Below are 13510 nucleotides of genomic sequence, written 5' to 3'. Positions count from 1 at the left end.
ACTGTCGAGTCGTAACAAGGCAGCAGGGCTTAAGTTTGACACCTTGGCTTTATAGTATTCTATGATTTTTAGATACATGTCAATGAAACATCTGTTGTAGTCACCTGCATCTGCTTAAATACTTTACAAATAAATGTAACTTGATAAATGTCAGTTGATTTAGAAATGTGACGACCGAGAAGAGTCGAATAAATAATGTGACGACCGAGAAGAGTCGAATAAATAAAGAGTTCATAATTATTCGTGGTATGTTTTTGGTCACATTTAGCAAGACGCTGTGTGTGTGTGTGTGTGTGTGTGTGTGTGTGTGTGTGTGTGTGTGTGTGTGTGTGTGTGTGTGTGTGTGTGTGTGTGTGTGTGTGTGTGTGTGTTGGGGGGGTATGTTTGTGTGGCACTAGGAGAGGAATCGATTGCCTTCACACTCGAGTGCTCTCTCGCTCTCTTCATTTTTACTCGTTCTCTCAATCTCAAACCACTTCTTCCCTCTTTTCCAATCATCTTCTCTCCCCTTTTCAGCCTGTTCTGCTCTTCCATTTCCTCAGCCTGGTCTCTCTGCTCATCTGTATAGAATGAAAGTGCCTTTGATGAAAAATGAAACAAGGCTTTAGTGGATTAATGCTGGCAAAGGCCATAAATACTTGAAAAAAGGGCTAAATATCCTCAGAGCGTAAATTCGGTTATGTGCCGTTTTGCTAGCGTTTGTTTTTTATTTATACTGTCTTTTCAAGCAGGCAGATGTCTACAGGGCAAGAGCACAATTCCATTTATATGAGCAAGGATGAGAGAGAGAGAGAGAGAGAGAGAGAGAGAGAGAGAGAGAGAGAGAGAGAGAGAGAGAGAGAGAGAAACAGAGACAGAGGTACAATACGTGACATGTAGTGCACTACTGCCCCCTTTTGAACTTTTGTAGCAAGTACAAAGTTCATTCTGACCCTGAATACGTTAACCAACGTGTTCAGTTTAAATGTCTCACTGTCCTTAGCTAACTATTTGTTCTGTGTGTAGCTGTGTGTAGGGCCGTCGTGTCAAGATTTTAAAAATCCATCTGTATTTTTGTTTTAGTTACATAAAAGATAATATATTACATAATATTCTCAGAATTTTTCCACAGAGACAAAATAAACATAGCAGCAGCCCTGCACTCTGTATTCATCAAAAATCGTCTCCTTTCTTAAATGAACTAAAACAGGATCTTAGTTTTATAAGAGATTTTTTTCTTATTCTTCTTTTTTAATACCAGGAACCTGTGATTTGTATAATAAACAGAAATAAAATATAGAAACATAATAAACAGAAACCTGTGATTTGTTTTGCAGCACTAGCTTCTATTAGCTGTTGTGAAAATACTCACTGTTACAATGCACAAAATTCTCCAGCATGTGATTTTTTTTTTTCACATTGACTCCCAGTAGTGGAAAGTGTTTTTTTACTCAGTAATGACACACTCTGAGATGTTCAGACATAAAAACTGACATACCGGCAGCTGCTCACGCCTATCAAACTCTGTTCATCTCCATTACACAGTTACAGAACCCTGAAATGGCTATGAAGGATAGTTCAAGCCTATGATATGCCTATTAGACCTGTTACTAGCTACCTTTATTTATTTATTTATTTATTAGTGATTATCTGCCTGTGCATGAGCTGTTCTTCAATATATTTGTCATCATAAGAGACTTGCTCCATCATGTGGTCATTACATACAATATCAGGAAAATGTTACATTCCAGTGTTCTGTTGCGGATTGATAACATCTGGGCAGGAATTTCTATTTATAATGAAATTCTAAAGGTGACTGCTGAAGTTTTTCAATGAAACACATACACACACACACACACACACACACACACACACACACACACACACACACACACATATATATATATATACCATGTGCAGGACGAAGAGGAGAATGTGGTGTAAGTAAATGACAGACATGTCTAGCTTTATGCTCCTTATAACTTGCCTCTTATGGTTCTTGATGCTCATTGTTGTGCCAGTGGTGGAGACAGGACACGGCTACCAGGGACAACAACTTGGACATCACCAACAAGCTGATCTGCACATACTCTAAGCATGTGAGCAGATATGCCATCAGGTCCAGCAGCCCTATGTTTATTAACTCTTGGTGGTTCTGTCACTTCTGTCATTTCCCCTGTCATACAGTATGTGTGCAGAGCTTTTTTCCTTGGATGCTCACTGTTCTGTGCTATGAAAGGTGCCAAAGTTATTCAGTGTATCATAGAGAAAGCGTCAACCGTCATAGAAACATAATTTTATTGGTGATGGTCTGCATACGTGATGCGTCTCTGTGTCCAACAAATTCACAAATGATACAGGTACATAATACCTAACTAAAAGTGAAACATTAAATGTTTAATTATTTAATAGTTCTTGATTTAGATGGTAGCTACATTTAATCTATGGGGTCTAGAATATGCTTGTTACTATGGCTACAAAAAAATGGATCAAAATCAATAATAAAAGTAGTTGCTAACAGGTTAAATTACTGATAAGAGACATACAGTGAAACTTATAGTTTGTCAGAAACAATGTGTTGTTAATGATCATAGCATCAAATGAATGTTCTCTCCCTCTCTCTCTCTCTCTCTCTCTCTCTCTCTCTCTCTCTCTCTCTCTCTCTCTGTCTGTCTCTTTTTCTCTGTCTCGCGCGTTCTCTCTCGTTCTCTCTCTCTCTCTCTCTCTCTCTCTCTCTCTCTCTCTCTCTCTCTCTCTCTCTCTCTCTCTCTCTCTCTCTCTCCTCCTGCCAGTAAGATACTATATACAAAACAATGCATTATCGCTTCCAAAATAATTGCTGAATATTATATTCAGTCTTTTCCACTCAGCCTTGCTACATTTAACATTTACAACCTGTAAATTAACGTACAGCCTATATGGAATTGGCTTTGCCTATTTTCAAGCATTTACACAAACAACTCTGAACTTAAACACAGAAGGCGATTTACCTCATAGCTAACGCCAGTTATCTCATAGTTAAGGGTAGTTACCTCATAGTTAAGGCCAGTTACCTCATAGTTCAGGCTAGTTACCTCATAGTTAAGGCCGTTACCTTATAGTTAAGGCCAGTTACCTCATAGTTCAGGCTAGTTACCTCATAGTTGAGCCCGTTACCTTATAGTTAAGGCCAGTTACCTCATAGTTAAGGCAGGTTACCTCATAGTTAAGGCCGTTACCTAATAGTTAAGGGCAGTTACCTCATAGTTAAGGCCAGTTAACTCATACTGTAGTTAGCAAAGAGCAGTTCCTGAGTTTTTCAGAGCAGGGATATAAGCTGATATGGTACTGATTCTAAAATAAAGTCATCTACATTTGCTTACTTGATACATAACGTTATTTGTATTTAGAATAAAATTAAATAAAAGGTTAACAGTTTATAACACATTCATGCCAAAAGCAGCCTCTTCTAGAAATTTCCATCCTACCGGTCAGTAAAGTTTTGTGTACGTCACGTGACCCACAGGGGGCGCTATACCATCAATAAAACAAAATACCCAAAAAACAATACATTACTTAATCCCTCAATATGTCGACTGTTTTTTTAACCATGCTACAAAATGTACACACTGCACATTTGCAATTTGAAGATTTGCAATGTTGAATTGTTATATTATTTGCTGACTGAAAAATGTTTCAAAATACATCACCCTTCTGTCAAAACTGACCGAAAACCATTTTGTAAAGTCATGTTTGGTCGTTTGGGCCTTCCTTCATCAATGACATGTTTAAAACTTTATTATTCATAATCTCAGTAAATAAAAACTTACTGAAAGACATCTCAATTTCATCACCATATTCTAATATGGAATGATTATGGTATTAAAAATATGTCGAATTTAATAGTCATGACAATTTTAAAACTTTATATATATATATGTGTGTGTGTGTGTGTGTGTGTGTGTGTGTGTGTGTGTGTGTGTGTGTGTGTGTGTGTGTGTGTGTGTGTGTGTGTGTATAATAACATGCAATAACATACATATAATAACATTCAATAACATGTAAGTTTACAGGTTGCTGTCATAGCAATGGCATATTTACCATATTCTTTCATTCCTGTTTATCCTGGTCACAATCACAATGGTTTTAATGTACTTGGAAATAGAACATACTAAGTTTGCTGGTCTTCTGAGAAATGCCTCCGTCAGCTTTAGACATCTGGATCCTGATGTTTTTGCCTGTTCTCCTATGCGAGAAGAAGAGAAGAATATTGGACATGTGGTTAAAGAGTGTTTCATGTGCTTTTGAAGTTAAAGTTTTAGTTTCAGTCTCAGAAGTTGCTCATGTCTCAATTTTTGGTCTAATTTGATTTCTCCTAAGGGGTTTTAAGAAAAACATCTGTGTCAGATGTTACACCTAAATGATATATGAGTGAGAATAGCCCCAAGGTCTCTCGGTATATCAAAAAGCAACCTTTGATCTATAAAATCTTCTTAAGGGCAAAGAACTTTTCATTTCATGAGGAATCTCAGGTCAGAGCAAAGGGTCAACTATGACTAACATTTTTGAATCAGAGGGGGATAAGGACTTTGCTCAAGAGCTCATCAGGGGCAGCTTGGAATTGAGATTTGAACTTTAGACAGTGTGTTGTCTGTAATTAAAAAGGATAAAAAGCAGTAAAAGGAATCTCATCTCTGTCACAAAGGTACCAACAGTAATAAAACATCTTTAACAATAAACATTGTCTGAGAATTCAGACTCTTCACGAGAACCCACGTTTTTTCCAGGAACCCACACTTTCCTGAGTTTAAAGAGAGACACAGAGGTATGGTTTACTCTCCGAGGAGAAGCCCACGGCCAGACTGATCGAGACTGCAGCCCTCTTCATCAAGTTTCTCATACTTACAAATGTGCACATATAGGACAATTAACATTTTAATAAGCAGTAGAAACTGTGTGTCATCTGTGTATGGGGTGTGACCTTGGTCATTTTTCTGCATCGCTCATTACAATGAAAAAATATTTCATTAGCTACTAAGTGAAAAAATTAGAAATTGCCAAATTGTGCAGTTCACACAATTAGTTAAAGAGTCAGTGTACGTGCAATTAAAGAAGACTCTCAAAACTTTTAATGTAATTTTCTCATGATAATGTGATGTTTTTACTTACAACATGTTTTTTTATTATAACAAGATGATGATTATATTATAATTTTCTCATTATATTGGGACGACATGTTCATGGTGATTGCATTGTGCACAGGAGCATTTGGAGAAATTGGATAGCAACAAAAACGGTCAAGACAATTGTGTGCTTCCACTGTTGTGGCAACAGATTGAGGAGGAAAGACTTATTTGTTTAAAGGTCAGGTGTCCACAATTGTTTGGCCATATAGTGCATTTCACAGGTGTTTAAAACCATCCCAGCTACACCCCTGATGATGATGATGATGATGATGATGATGATGATGATGATGATGATGATGATGATGATAAATAATACATAATAAAGTATTATTATTATCATTATTAATATTATTCTTATTACTATTATTATTATTATTATTATTATTATTATTATTATTATTATTATTATTATTATTATTATTGTGTTCTTAGACTGCCTGTTTTAAACAACATTGTGAGTCTTTTCTTTAGTATTCGTGTTTTAATAGATCAATATTTCCAGGAGTTTTTTTTTTTAAATAAATAAATAATAATAATAAAGATTTATCATTAGCGGTACAAAGAGCACCAGTGGGCGCGGCGTGGTGTATGATTGGCTGACACATAACGAATGACAGCGTGTCTGTTCCCACCCACCTACCTGACGCGCGGCGTGGTGTATGATTGGCTGATACATAATGATTGACAGCGTGTCTGTACCCACCCACCTGCCCGACGCGCGGTGACCAAGCCTTGCTACCTCTCGTGCTAAACTTTCACACTTTACACACAGAGGACAGCGATAATGGCGGACCACGGACTGACTAACGAAGCCGCTGCAGCTGCCTGTAAAGACGGAAACCCGATCACTAAGGTAGACATGACATGAGTGTAATGTAAAGGTAATAAAGGTGGCTAAGAGGTGCTAAGCTAGGCCGTATGTACCTAGCTAAAGTTGTGATAGCAGCTTGTAGCACAGATTAAAGTATTAAACCAAGTATTAAACCTTAATTTAGGTCTGAAATGAAATGTTTATTAAACTATTACAAGTTAAAACATCAGCTTTTATAATGAATACAGCATTAAGGCTGTTCTGTGATCCATGAATTGAACAGTAAAGTGTTTATATATATATATGGAGGAAAATAATTATTCTCTCTTTAATTTTTCATAGTTTACAATTATTATGATGACATTCTGTACTTGTTTTGTGTTCGTCCAATTAAAGGCTAGCTAGAACTGATAAGCCCCGCCCACTTCCTTTTTTATATATATATATATATATATATATATATATATATATATATATATATAGTGTGTGTGTGTGTTTCTTTCTATATATATATATATATATATATATATATATATATATATATATATATATATATTTACATATACATGAATGTTTGTATGTTCAACTTTATTGTCATTACACATGTACAAGGCAACGAAATGCAGTTTAGGTCTAACCAGAGTGCAATAGGAGCAAGTGCAGGATATACAGTGTTTACACGAGTTAATAAATTAAATAAAATGGTAATATAGGAGTAATTTACAGATGTGTATGTACTATGAACATAATATACAGATGGCTATTACTATAAACAGTAATTTACAGATGTGTATGTACTATGAAAATCACATACGTATAATATACAGATGTATGTATATATCTATGTGTGTATATATATATGTAAGCGCATATATATCTTCTTTGTCTTGTTTGTTTAGTTTTAGCTAGTTTGTTAAATTTCCTGTACCATAGGTGAGTAACAATTCAACACAGCAGTATATGTACCTAGTTCCTACACAGCAGGACGGAGAACAGATAAGACTGATTTGCATAATGTGTATGTCTGTGTCATGCTTTGGGTGTTTATCAAACCGGTTCTGATGACGGCTGGTGAGTTGCAAGCCGTCGAGGTGTGAAGCGTTTTCGTAACGCGGTTTAATGACGTGACGTTTTTTTGTGTGTGTAGGATTTCATGATGCAGCAGACGATGCTTAGAGTGAAAGACCCGGTTAAGTCACTGGATTTCTACACACGCATCCTGGGAATGACGTAAGTAGTGCTGCTTTTGTGGTGTGTTACGGTGGAATGTTGCTCTTTCCTGGTCACTTCAGTAATCGAATAAGTCGGGTGAAATTAATAAAGAATTAGGCTTGATTTTTATAGTCTATGATGAGTTACTAAATATATTTGTCAAGACCCAGGAGATACGAGGACAATAGCACGATGCAGACGAGAATGGAAATAAATGTAAACGTTTGGAACTCTTTCCAATCAAGTTAGAGGGAATGGAAGTTTCAGATTATTCATTCATTCATTCATTCATTCATTTTCTACCGCTTTTCCGAACTTTTCGGGTCACGGGGAGCCTGTGCAGTTTCAGATTAGATTTTTAAAAATTGTATCCACTTCTTCTTCTTTTTTTTTTTTTTTTGGTCTGTTAGCAAGCTGACGTCATGAGTTATAAAACATGACAATGTCAAGACGCAGGAAGTACGCATTCTTTCTAACTCTGGACAAAGAATCATGCGACTTTCTCCATTTCAAAACCGGCGCCTCGTCTAATTAGAGTCTCGTCTAACAGTTGCCGCTATGCAACACGACAATGACTTCGAGTCTTCTTGATTTAAGCCAGGAATTATTCTCTGTTGTTATTTTCATATCCAGACATTTTGTATACGAGAGGAATTTGTCAACTGGACCTTTACGATTTTTAGTTGCTGTGGAATGTTGCCAGTCCTGATCTTCTGTCTGCTTCAAACAAAGTGTCATCTTTTTTTTTGTTCGGAGTTTTTCCCCCCCTATTTAACTTCCCTACATTGTGTATGGTGTTCTGCCGTTGGTTTTCAGATTCATGTTCAGGCACGTCGGCCTTCAGGACAATCCTTTTAACGGTGACTTGTAAAGAATTAAAATTAAAATTTTAACAGATTTCAAAATTGAGGCCTGAAACTCGGACATAAAAAGTAGCACGGTATTTAATTCTGGTACGCAGCGACAAAAAGTGTGTAACATCTGTGATGCTATTACTTAATTAATCTTACATTAGGTAAGATTAGTCGAGTTAGTTATTATTGAATTTTGTGCTTTCTCCCTCACTCTTGCCGATATTCATGAAGCTCCGCCCCCACAATCTACATTGGCCAATCGACTGCCTTTTAAACTCAGAATATTTTACGTGTGTTTAGGGTTAGGCGGAATGACCAAAAATCTGTTTCACGGAATAAGTTATTTTATTTCACGGTAGCGGTATATATCACGGAATAAAAAATTTTCAGGTAAATCAACAAAAGGGACGTGCTTTAAAACTTTAAAAATAAAGAATAGGCTTTCTCGTCTTACTTTTTCTTTTATTTAGCATTAATAGTGAACGAGACTCTCAACTTTTAGATCAACCTCACCATAACAATAAATAGGCCTCATTTTTAGAGTTTAAAGAGAACAGAGCGCATCTGTTGGCTTTCGTTGTATTCTATGACCTGCTTCATTTTCAAGTCGTACTCTTGCTAGCATGGCTAACGATTACATTCGTGCGACACGGTTTGCAAATCACATTTGTCTGCTCTTTGTCAGCCTTTGTAAACCCAACCACGTCCATACCACTGATGTCGCGCCTCGTTTCACAACAAGTTCCTGCTCGGGATTGGTTTGTGGGATTTCTTTATCAGCACGCATGTCTTTCTCCATGTTTTTTTTTCTTATCTACGCTTATGTGCCGCTTCTCAATCGTTCTCAGATTCAGGCGTGCTACACGTGAGGTTAACCACGCCCACTAATTGAAATTTCACGGTATGCACGGAATAGAAAAACCTGTAACGTTAGACATTTTATTCCGTGGAAATGGAATACACCGTCATACCGCCCAGCCCTACGTGTGTTTATTGTATCGGGTGCATTAACAAACATGTAGTCAGTGTAAATGATCTAAATAATCTAAATGAGCTCAGTGGTTAAGGTGTTTGTTTACTGATCAGAAGGTCATGAGTTTGAATCCCAGGGCCACGCCTGGGCCCCAGAGCGAGGCCCTTTACCCTCAAATGCTCAGCTTTATAATTGATCTAAATGTCATTATAACTGATCTATTGAGCTTCACAGTGTATGTATCTGTGTAGGTATGTTGTATCTAACATCAGAGCTGTTCTCCAGAGTTCTCCAGAAAACATTTGTTTGTTGTATCTGCGATGTCTTTAACAAGGAGCCGTCCTTCTATATCCGTCGGTATGATTTTTTTTTAAACATTCTTTTTCACTTCTTCCACAGTCTGCTGCAGAAAATCGATTTCCCCGGCATGCGCTTCTCTCTCTACTTCCTGGGTTATGAAGATAAAAAGGAAATCCCAGCCGACATCAAGGAGAGGACGGCGTGGACCTTCTCACGCCGAGCCACCATCGAGCTCACGCAGTAAGTGTGTAAGGAGCGAGGAACGACGATAACGCCAGCACGTCTTCTAACAGAAACGGCTGTGGGATTTAGGTCCGATTTTACGACTTTCTAAATCGGTAGGCTGATGTAGCGTAAACACCACAGAACAAACCTGTACACTAAAACATCAGGGTCTGTATTCATGAACATTATTAGTGTTTCTCCTAGTGACGTAATGCCATGTAAATTATTATAAACGTGGGCGTTTCCCCTTAACACTGAAAAGCAGATCCTAGTAAAGATATATAAATAAATAATAATAAAAAAAGTAAAGCTCCTTAACCCTTAAAAGAGCTCAGAAGGTCTAACGGTGTAAGGAGAAGTGAGGAGGACTTTTAAGAGGATGAAGAGTTTCTTTATCAGAGGAGAAAATGTATTGTATATAATATTTAATAATGACAGTGAGTTAATGAGATGATACAGATTAGATTGTGTAGGGATTATTTTTGGGACCGATCAGATTGCAGGTTTTTTTATATATCTGTCATATAGAGATATACAAACGTCTCTGAAAGAGAGCTGAAATGCCACAGCGTCAGAAATGAAACGATTTGTCACTACGACATTTCTGCTCTGTGTTGGAGATGTTTACATTTATTACATTTATTACATACAGATGTTAGAACATCTCTAATATGTTCATATGAACATAGAGACAAAGTCAAGGCTTAAAACAGACCAGATTTTAAGAGCACTTCTATTTTTTTTTTTTTTTATTTTATTGGACAACCAATCACAGTCTTCCAAAGAATGTGTCACCTAGTAACAGGGTTAAGCCCCGCCCCTTCTTTAAAATAAAAGTTGTTGTATTTTCCTTGTTCAGAGTTGCTCTTAAGATAAAGATTCCTAGTTGTAAATGTTTACTCTGCATTAGGAGCTCTCTGAGATCAGTCTTAGTACCTTTTATAAATTCTACTTTTTTTCAAAGAGGGGACACATTCGAGGAAAACGATATATAGAGACAAGAACAGACTTTTATATTTGCTGTTAGACAAAGTCCTGAAAACAAACCTGCTTTGGAACAATATTACGAAATGATATTATATCATATCACTTAGAATTCAGTAAGTAATCCAAGAGTATAAATCAGATTCGTCCAAATGAAATGTAACGTGGAGTTTCTTTTGCTTTACCAAACATTTCATACTGATTACCAAATGATTTAGTTTTACTTTCGTTCCACTTCTGTTGTTTCTCTCATTGTGTGTGTGTGTGTGTGTGTGTGTGTGTGTGTGTGTGTGTGTGTGTGTGTGTGTGTGTGTGTAGTAACTGGGGTTCGGAGGCAGATGAGACTCAGTCGTACCATAACGGAAACTCAGACCCTCGAGGTTTTGGTGAGTCCTGAATTTTTGTCAAATCCGCAATCAAAACAAAGGTTTTTTTGTTTGTTTGTTTGTTTGTTTTTTTCTACGGGTTACTATCATAATTTATTTTAATAAGATGTTTAAGGTCCTTAATTATACATTTATCTCCTGTTATTTTCTGCATTTATTTACACTTATTTTATGTATTTGATTGATTGATTGTTAGTTGTGCGGATGTCCAGCGTGAGCAAAGTCTCACTCAAACCCAGTTAGGACTGAGAGGACTGTATGTAAGTCGTGTGTGTGTGTGTATGTGTATGTGTGTGTGCGCGTGTGTGTGCGTGTGTTTGTGTGTTTACTGTGTTTCAGGTCACTTGGGAATCGCTGTGCCGGATGTTCACGCCGCCTGCAAGCTGTTTGAGGAGCAGGGAGTGACGTTTGTTAAAAAGCCTGATGACGGTGGGCTTCTGTCCTGTTCACTGTGTCAACTTCTCTTAGAACTGAGCACTGAGACCTTCATCACTTTACATCACAATCCTTCATGCTAGTTGGTTGTTTGTCTGTCTGTTTGTCTGTCTATCTCTCTCTCTGTCTGTCTCTCTCTCTCTCTCTGCCTGCCTCTCTCTATGTCTATCTGTCTCTCTGTCTGTCTTACTCTGCCTCTCTGTCTGTCTCTTTGTCTGTCTCTCTCGCACTGTCTCTCACTCTGTCGGTCTCTCTGTCTCTGTTTGTCTCTAAGTCTCTCTCTCTCTCTCTCTCTCTCTCTCTCTCTCTCTCTCTCTCTCTCTCTCTCTCTCTCCCACTCACCCCCTTGTCCCTTGTCTCTGTTGCAGGTAAAATGAAGGGTCTGGCTTTCATTCAGGACCCGGATGGCTACTGGATTGAGATTCTGAGCCCCAACAACATGGTGTCCATCACCTCGTAAGGACGCCACCATAGCCGTGTGATCAGCTAGCAAACATTATCAGAGAAAGTTGGTGAAAAGAAAGCGAAAGAAATGAAAATCCGAGCCGTACTTTAATGACCTCAAACTTACAGCGAGGGCGAATCAGGAGAAGCTCACGACGAGGTGCAGCCACAGTGTTGAACGGCCCGAACAGCCATGACGAGCCCATGAGATTTACCTACAAACTCATCACTGACAATTAAACACTAATTATAAAACATGGACTACATACTAATCAATATGCTAACAAATATCACTTTAAACAGCTTTAGAGTCTTTCCTGTCACATTTTGTTGTGTTTAGAGTTATTCGAATGCCCTCTTCTACATATTGCCAAAATTTATAGTAGATCTGGACAATAAAACAAAATCTCAACAAAATGCCTGAGTTTCTGGTTTTAAATCTTTTTTTTTCTTTCTTTCTTTTTTCTTTTTTTTATGGAGAAATTACTAAAAGCAAATTCAAGAAAAAAAATATCTTAATCGAGAATTAGAGCAGAAATTGAGGGGGAAATGGTGTAATTTGTATATCTGTAAGGAATGCTGTTTTTTTTTTTGTAGGATACAAGTAGAAGGAAAAATAGTTAATAAAGACAAAAGAAAGTCGTGTAAGATTAGGTTTTAAAAAAATAAATAAATGTCCACCCACAAGCATCACTGCAATGCTATTAATCTTATGTTCATATGTAACAACACTAGTCGTCCAAGGGAATGAAGATCTTCAGATGAATCACTTCAGGATCAATCTGTGAACATTGTTCTGCAAGAAGTGACTCCAGAGTTATATTCAGATGCAATAGCACGTTTGCCTCACACTTCCAGGGTTGGGGGTTCGATTCCCACCTCCGCCTTGTGTGTGTGGAGTTTGCATGTTCTCCCCGTGCCTCGGGGGTTTCCTCCGGGTACTCCGGTTTCCTCCCCCGTTCCAAAGACATGCATGGTAGGTTGGTAGGTTGATTGGCATCTCTTCTCATCGCATCTCTGTGTGTGCCCTGTGATGGGTTGGCACTCCGTCCAGGATGTATCCTGCCTCGATGCCCGATGACGCCTGAGATAGGCACAGGCTCCCCGTGACCCGAGAAGCTCGGATAAGCGGTAGAAAATGAATGAATGAATGATTTAAATGTGCAGTGAAAGAGCACTTTGTGATCCCACTCTTCTCATATGGTAGAAACTCCAGACACTTGTGTATAAAAAGCCTAGACGTTTTTAAAATATTTGTCTGGGAATGTCAACTGCTCATTGTCCCTGTCATCACATTATAGTATAGCTATCTATGGATGTCGCCTTGGGATTCTAAAAATGCATCAAAACCACCGACATCTTTGTACAGGGGTCTTGTACTTCAAATTCATGGACGATGCCAGACTTTTGTGCTGTGTTTGGATGTTCAAATGAACGAAATATAAAAACCAGACAGCAAGGGATTACATATCACAAGTGAGAATGTGTTTTATGATAGTGAATGTTACGAAATTAGATTTCTGGTTACGTTTGGTTTGCAGCTAATCCATGCTAGTTACCCATTAGTTTTTGACAGTTAGGAAAACAGACAATGTTTGTAGATTCCGAAGCTCTTAATAAGGACATTAAAAACTGACCCATGCTTTTTTGTTTAAAGGTGAAGCCCAACTTTATGTATGTTTTGTAAGATTCCCTTATCTGTCAAACATATTTTATTAGATTGTCCTGGACTTAACACAAAC

The 13510-nt window shown here is 37.7% G+C and overlaps 1 protein-coding gene across 1 annotated transcript; it reads left to right on the top strand.

Annotated features, from left to right (window-relative positions):
* Positions 1-5830: 5830 nt before the first annotated feature.
* On the top strand, positions 5831-12185 carry glo1 (glyoxalase 1). Its single transcript, XM_027165648.2, has 6 exons — positions 5831-5997; positions 7103-7185; positions 9394-9534; positions 10822-10889; positions 11229-11318; positions 11693-12185. The coding sequence occupies exons 1-6, from the start codon at positions 5929-5931 to the stop codon at positions 11782-11784; spliced, it is 543 nt and encodes a 180-aa protein (XP_027021449.1). The 5' UTR covers positions 5831-5928; the 3' UTR covers positions 11785-12185.
* The last annotated feature ends 1325 nt before the right edge of the window (positions 12186-13510 follow it).

This window comes from Tachysurus fulvidraco, chromosome 4 (assembly GCF_022655615.1).
Source record: "Tachysurus fulvidraco isolate hzauxx_2018 chromosome 4, HZAU_PFXX_2.0, whole genome shotgun sequence".
NCBI lineage: Eukaryota > Metazoa > Chordata > Actinopteri > Siluriformes > Bagridae > Tachysurus > Tachysurus fulvidraco.
Note: the sequence above shows the minus strand (reverse complement) of the source record. Positions and strands in the feature narration are given on the sequence as shown.

Bases quoted from the DNA above. Each gene is read 5' to 3' on its own strand.
- glo1 (XM_027165648.2), top strand. From the start codon at position 5,929: ATGGCGGACCACGGACTGACTAACGAAGCCGCTGCAGCTGCCTGTAAA. The intron at 7,186-9,393 runs GTAAGTAGTGCT...CTTCTTCCACAG, and splicing joins ACACGCATCCTGGGAATGAC to TCTGCTGCAGAAAATCGATT. The intron at 10,890-11,228 runs GTGAGTCCTGAA...ACTGTGTTTCAG, and splicing joins CTCAGACCCTCGAGGTTTTG to GTCACTTGGGAATCGCTGTG.